This window comes from Linepithema humile, chromosome 4 (genome assembly GCF_040581485.1).
Source record: "Linepithema humile isolate Giens D197 chromosome 4, Lhum_UNIL_v1.0, whole genome shotgun sequence".
NCBI lineage: Eukaryota > Metazoa > Arthropoda > Insecta > Hymenoptera > Formicidae > Linepithema > Linepithema humile.
In genome coordinates, this window is record NC_090131.1 from 9,990,986 (window position 1) to 9,998,439 (window position 7,454).

General features: G+C 46.6%; 1 protein-coding gene across 1 annotated transcript; it reads right to left on the reverse strand.

Moving 5' to 3' along the window:
* Nucleotides 1–414: 414 nt before the first annotated feature.
* On the reverse strand, nt 415–2,884 carry LOC136999311 (triadin-like). The gene is made up of 2 exons (XM_067353007.1): nt 1,765–2,884; nt 415–1,385 (listed from the first exon to the last, which is right to left on the reverse strand). Exons 1-2 carry the CDS (start codon nt 2,882–2,884, stop codon nt 415–417), a joined length of 2,091 nt encoding a protein of 696 aa, XP_067209108.1.
* Nucleotides 2,885–7,454: the final 4,570 nt, after the last annotated feature.

The following is a 7,454-nucleotide window of genomic DNA, read 5'->3' on the forward strand; positions in this document are numbered from 1 at the left end:
AACCCCAAGGAGTGGGAAAATCTTCTAAAAGACCCCCCTCCGCGTGCAATGTGCAGTCCTAGTGACCGCACTGCGGAAGGGGAGTGTGGGATTCACCACCTAGCCTTTGGCTAAGATGGTGCCTACCCACTAAAACCCCACTCCCTTAAACTTTGTCGTCGCCATGTCATTTAGTGGGAGAGGGCCGGGAAAACCTTGGAGGTATAACTTCCAGCCCTCCCCCTGATAAGCCCTGTTAGGGGCACATCGTCTCTCCTTTTGGAGGGAGAGTGGGAGGTTTTCACCTCCTCCCTCTTCTAAATATCCCTCATACTGGGGGCTGAGGAAGAGGGACAGGTGCCCAATAAGGGGGCCCAATCTTCCCATCTCCCTCTTCCCCTGACCCTCACCACGGAGTTTAGCCTATATAGATCCTTACTCCGTGGGAAGCCTCTCATTCACCCGCTTCTCCAGGATTTTAACCTTGGTTGGGCGGGTGGGGGTGCCTGAGGTAGGGTTTTCCTCTCCCTCTTCCCCCTTTGCTCTCGCTCTCTTTTGTCCCGAGGTTGGGCCCTTTGGCTCAACCTCCATCGGGACTACTGGGAGCTCTTCCACCTCCACGCTGTCCCTAACCGGGGCAGGCCGTGTCGGCTCTGGGTCCTCCTCCACTGGGGGAGTTGTTCTTTTAGTAGAGGGGGTGGGCCCTTTATTGGACTCCCCTCCACCACCAGGTACAACTTCCCTTTCCTCTCTCATTGGCCTGCTAGGAGGTTTCCGGCGGGGGGGAACTGGAGGACAAGACTCGCTTCCCGCCCTGTGGTTCACCTCCTTTCCTCCCTTTGTAACACAAATTGGGCAGTGCGCGGGGACCTTACACTGCGCCAACTTGTGCTCCTTCTCCCCGCAGTTCATGCAGCAGTCTGTCCTATCCACAGTGGACGGACAGCTCTGCCGCATGTGACCTCGGGCGTGACACCGGTAACAGCGGGCTGGTCTGCTTTCTAGGAGTACCACCCCAAAGTCAGACCAACCCACCTTAACCCTTCCCGCCTCTGCCGCTTTCACCGCGGCTCTGTCTGGGCCCTGGGCCCAGATCGACCTCTTGCCCCTTATCAAGGGGTGCCAAGGTCCCAACTTTATCTTCTTGGGGGAGCATTCCCCCACCTTCGCCAGAGCCTCCCGGACATCTTCCGGGCTGACCGACTTCATAATCCCCGATAAACGGAGATCGAGTCGGCGCGATGGCCTCTTGATCGCAACGTCATCGGTGTCCCCGATGGCGATGCGCATCTCGGAGGCCAAATATGAAGCCTTGGTCTCGGCCTTCTCCCTCTTGCCTGGGATTTCCAGGAGAACACCCCCCCCCCCCCGAAGCTGTTCTTCATCCTTATTTGGCTGATTCCCAGCTGTTCGAGGGAGATGCTCTCCTGCGCCTTCCTTATTACTCCGGCTAGGGTGGCCGGTTCCTTTACGGAAAGAAGGATTGCGGCAGAACGCGGCAACCTCTTCTTCGCCCTCTTAATCGCTGTCTTGTGACCTTTCTTCTTTTCCTCCTCTTTCCTCTGGGAGGCTGGAGGTGCTGAGGGTGCTGGGCGGGCGACTTGTGGGACAATAGTCCTGTTGCCGCGACGCCCCACAACCGTGGCCCACGTGGGTTCTGCAGGGGGATTTCGTGGGTCTGAGCCCGTCGATTCCCCCTTCCTTGACGGTCTTGCAACCGTTTCTTCTACCTCCGGTGATGGGTCTTCAGGAGGGGGGGGGGGATTTCCCTCGCTCCCCTCCCACTCCCAGAGGTTTTTGCCGCCTTGGTGTTTGGGGCAGCCTTCTTCAAAGAGACCTTTTTGGTCCTCTTCCTCTTCTTTGGCCCCTTTGTCTTCCTGTCAGGTGCAGGAGGAGCACTAGGGGCAGAAGGAGGGAGGCGGGTCTTGATCAGCCCACTCTCTAGCGCCTCCATCCTGTTGGTGAGGGTCTGGAGTGCCTCCATGATGCCCTTGAGAGAAATCTCAATGGGCACCTGTAGAGGAGTGTCACACTCCATTCCCTCATCTTCCCTTTCCTGGGCTGGTGATAATACCTCTGCCCTGTCCATACTCAAAGGGGGAAGGGGAGAGCCTCCCCTTGTGGGAGAGGGCATCGGCTCACAGAGCGGACGCCTTCCTTCTCTCTCTCTCAGTTCCGCCAGCTCAACTCTCTGCAGTTTCATTTGCGTGTCGATCTGTCGGACCTGGGCTTTGAGAGCCGCATTGTTCCTCTTTTCGGCGATGAATCTGGCCTTCCAGAATCCTGGATCACCTCCGTGGGCTGCCCTGCTCGTCAGGGTCTTAAGCACCTCCCTCAAGACGAACACGTTCATCTTGATACGTCCGCTCTGTTGGCCCCTTATGTTCTTCGAACATTGCCGTATCTTCTCGATGGTGAGGAGCTTCCGGTCGAAGCTTTTATAAAGCTCCTCCGTAGAGCCCTTCTCCATCTTGGTGATACTCCGCACTGCCTCCCGCTTTTGCGGACCAGTGAGTGACGGAGGCATCACCTCCTCCTCCTCTTCGTCGGAGGCCGTCTCTCCCCGAACCTCCATCTCCAGTTGCTCTTGGTCCGAGTCAATGAATGGGCCTGTCCCATCTTTTCTCGGCCTTCCTTGTCCTCTTTGGGCCGACGCGAATTTTATCGTCGGGTCCGTCCTTTCCCCGGCAGGTACCCAAGTGGGTATTCCCATCGAGGTCGATGGGAGTGCTGTAGTCCCGTCCTCCATTCCCTCATCCTCACCTGAGGAGATGAGGCAATCCTCAAAGTCCACAGTAGGTGGGGGTAATCCCTCCACCTGTGTGGATGAGCCCGGTTGAGGGTCCTCCGTCCTGGGTGTGGCTGGAGGGGGGGTAGAAGCCCTACTGGGTTCCCCCTCCTCCATCTTATCCTGGGATAGGGAGATGGTGTCTTCCGTCCCGGGCGCGGCTGGAAGGGGGGTAGAAGCCCTACAAGGCTCCCCCCCCCTCCATCCCACCCGGAGACAGGGGGATAGGGGTATCCGCCCTCTCCTCTTCATCCGTCTTCTCCTCCTCCGAGGAGGTGTCTGATTGGAGGGTGAAGAGCTTATATTTCCTCTTCCCCTGCCTCTCTTTCTCCTCCTTGCCTTTCTTTCCCCGGGTTCTCCGGGATATAGGTGGCATACCTCCTTTCAGCCCTGTCGGGGTGGGGGTTTCCTCCTCTCCCTCTATCCTCCAAATGTCGGAGGTACCCGGTATCCACGGGATGCCGAGTTGTTCAAGCCTTGTTATGGCTCGATCGTCCTCCCATAGTTGGGATGAGATTGTCTCCCAACAACCCGGCGACAGAAACATAGAGTTCCGCCGCAAAGGCCTCGGGGACATTTTCGGTTTTTATGCCGAATCTGTCGTATATTACGGCCGGTATCTCCCAGAGTTGGCCCTCAGCCTCCTCCTTATTTTATTCACGGATAGTGTCGTACGCCCTAATAAGGGCATTCGCCACCGTTTCCGGGGATACACCATAAGGGGACGATTCATCCCAGACCTCTTTCAGGTGAGGTCTGCACGCTTCCTCCCCTTCATCATTCTCTGCATGGTAGGCCAAAAAAGCCCGGAGCGTATAAAGGCTCTTTTTAAGCTCCTTCGTACTCTCCTTGAAGAGATAGGGCCTAATCGCTATCCTTAGCGCGATTTGGGTAACCGCGTCAAGGATTCTCCCCATCCTTTCCATCGCGGTAATATATTCCACCGCCGCGCCCGCGGGGCACGCGACGGCTGGCCCTTCATAGGATAACGACGTACCGGGAGCAGGGACAATACCCCCAGATACGCCGGCCTCCGGGATCCGAAGCCCATCGGCAGTCTCCAAACTCTTGTCTTCCATGACAATCCATAAATTGTAATTTTTAACGAAGTTGTCTTCTTTGGGTTTTTTTATCGTGGTTTTTCTTCCACTAGGACGGTTGTCGACCAAGACTGTCGAGCCCGTCCTGCCCGGATCTTTTTATAGAGGTTTTGTCTCCCTCGTGGCCCGTGCGAGCTCAATGCAAGCACCGGCCCCCGGCCTCAATAAATTGGGGTTACGGTGTACCACCCCAGCAGTTATGCCAGAGTGTCCTCCTCCTGTTGCTCCCCTTCACGCCCACGTACTCGAGGACCACGTCCACGAGCCGTTTGGGCGGAGAGGGAGAGCCACCCTTGTGGGACACCGCTTCCCCCCATGCCAGACCGCATCCTCCCCCCCCCCCCGATTGGGAGAGGAAGGATCGGCCCCAGACACAGGAAGGACCGGTACCCACGTCCACCCCCTTTAGACAGGGCCACCGAAGTGGCCCCACCAGAGACTCATCCCGCCGGAGCAGCAGCCCCGGCCAAGACAGGCCTCAACCATGGGGGGAGCACCCCCCTGGCCAGCCGCCCCACTGAGCTTACGAGCCTGGCCGCCCGTGCATGGAGGGGAGATAGAAATCTCCCCCTAACGGTGCCATGCCACCGGGGGTTTGAAGTCGGAGTCCCCGTCTCCTACCGGCGGATGGGAAAAGTCCCTTGGGGAGCCGCCGGACTCCCTGTTTCCTCCTAAGAAGGAACTGTGCGCTCTTAGCACCGCGAAACGACTCCAGCGAGCCGCCCCACGGTGAGCCCCCTCACCACGACAAGGTGGCGCACAACGAGGAGGATACATAATTAACCTAATTTAACCTAATCTAACCTCTGTGTTAGATGTAATAAAGAAATAAGAATTATATTTTATTTCTTTTACTTTTTTATTCTGTTGGACGAGTGCTATTGCATTTTGTATTTTATTACATATTGTTAAATATATTTTATGTAATTGTATTTTTTATGATAAATTACACCTTTGTTTATACAATAAGCATTAAGCATAGATAAAATATTTTGCAAGTGTTTATATAAGAAATTTATTCAAAAAGTAACAGATAAAATTAAATTCAATGTTTTTAGTTCCATAATGTCACAAACTATAAGAAGCAGAAAATTGGCAAGCCAACTTTCAAAGAAATATTTTCGCTATCGAATGAGAAAAATAACAAATTGTCAATATTCGAATAAGCAAAATGTGAATTGTTCTAGATTCCAAAAAGATAATGATGAAAGTGATAGAAGACAGAGTAATGAAACCTGTGAAAATGACAACAATAATGCATTTCATAATAGATAATGACAATGAAGAAGATGATAGCGATACTGGTAATAATAGTGATACCAGTAACGCATGTGGGATTATAGTTTACAATACCAATTTTTCTGACATCAATGATTGTAAAGTTGAAAATGAAATGGAAGATGACTTTACTACATCTCATCTTGCTAAATGGTGTAGAACTTTAAATGCACCTATGACACATGTTAATGTGCTACTGAAGGACATAAGAAAACATAAATGTTTTAAAACTGTATTTCCTTCAGATATTCGCACCATATTAGGTACACCTAAATTTACTCCACTTAAATCTGTACCTCCTAGGGAATATTATCATCAAGGACTTATAAGTGAATTATTTCGAATATTATCAAAATGTAATATTAAAAAAGTTAATTTAACTTTGAATATTGATGGGTTGCCTTTATCTAAATCTTCAGGTCAACAATTTTGGTCAATTTTAATAAGTGTTGCGGGAGTACAAGGTGAAATAATAGTAGGAGCTTATTGTGGATATAAAAAACCAAATAACATAAATTTATTCCTAGAAGACTTTGTCAATGAAGTCAGTTATCTGATTAATAATAGTTTAGAAATAATTAATAGACTGCTTTCTGTGAGATTACAATGTATAAGTGCAAATACTCCTGCAAAATCTTTTTTACTTTCTACAAAAGGCCATACTGGTTATGAAAGTTGTTTAAAGTGTTTTATTCATGGCAAATATGTGAAAAACAGAGTGTGATTTCCTGGCACAAATGCTGACTTGAAAATGGCTAATAATAATACTGACTTTCAAGACAATGATAATATTATGCAATTTATTCCACATCTGGATTTAGTTTCTGATGTAGTTCTCAACTACATGCATGTCGTTTGTTTAAGAGTCACTAAAAAATTATTAACTTTATGGACAACCGGAAATAATTATTATAAACGTGGTCAAGCAACTAAAAAAAGAATCTCAAACAGATTAGAAAATTCAATAAACATGTGCATGAGTTTAGAATTTCCTCGTAAGCCAAGATCATTACAAGATTTAAAATATTACAAGGCAACCGAATTTCGACAATTCCTTTTGTACATAGGGCCCATAGTTTTGCAAGGACTTTTAGATAATGACATATATTTGAATTTTTTGATCTTACATGTATCTTTGCGAATTTTGTGCATGGAAAATGTCAGTGAAGAAATGATTATTTACGCTGATAAACTGTTGAAAAATTTCAATGAAACATTTACTATACTATATGGCAAAGAAAGTGTATCTTTCAACATTCATGCTTTTTTACATTTAGCAAACGATGTACGCAAACATGGATCACTTGATTCCTTCTCAGTCTTTCGTTTTCAAAATTTTCTTCAAAAAATTAAAGGTCTCATACGTAAACCCCAACAAATATTATCTCAATTACATCGCCGATATGCAGAAATACACAATTGGATAGATGTAAACAAAAAATATGTCAGAAAAAATAAATTTACCGTTTTACAAGAATTTTGTCATGAAGATGGCCCCTTTTTGCCTAATTATAGCGATCCTCAATACATGAAAATCGTTGGATTTGGTTTTACTTTTACAGCTGATGACAGAAGAGATAATTGTTTCTTGACTTATAACGGAGCTATTGTGATACTCAGAAATATTGCTTTTAATAAGAAAAAAAATTCTTTAGTCCTAATAGGACAATATTTTACTGTTGTTGAAGATTTTTATACTCTCCCTTGCAAATCGCAACTTGTTGGGGTTTATCTTGCATCTAAACTTTCTAATCTGAAACAATGGCCTTTTAATGGAACTATTAAAAAGAAATGTTTATGCGTACCATGGAAAAAAACAAAAATGTCATTATATCTCTATTACATTCTCATGAATAACAATTTCAAGAAACAATATGTAGACAAAAATATTAAAATTTTGTGGTATGTTATATATGTAAACTCGATTTTTTTTCTAGATTATTATATAAGATATAAAGAGGAAAAATTACTGGCATGGATAATAAAGAATTATTTTATGTTATCGAGTTCTACGATGGGATCCAAATCATTCCAGATAACTGAATTATTGAAAATGAAACTTTAGCATATTGGCCTAAAGTAAAAACAAATAAAGATTTTGATGCTCTCGTTCGTACAAGGAATTCTATAAAAGATAACTGGACATTAGAACCAATTAAAGCAATTCTGTATAAAACAGGTTTATATTAATCACTAAGTTTCGATTTCACACTTGTAATCTTTCTATATATTTTCTTTTATTCTAACCTCTCATTTCTTCACTTTCTTAAATAATATTATATAAATAACTTACATAAATAAATATAAAA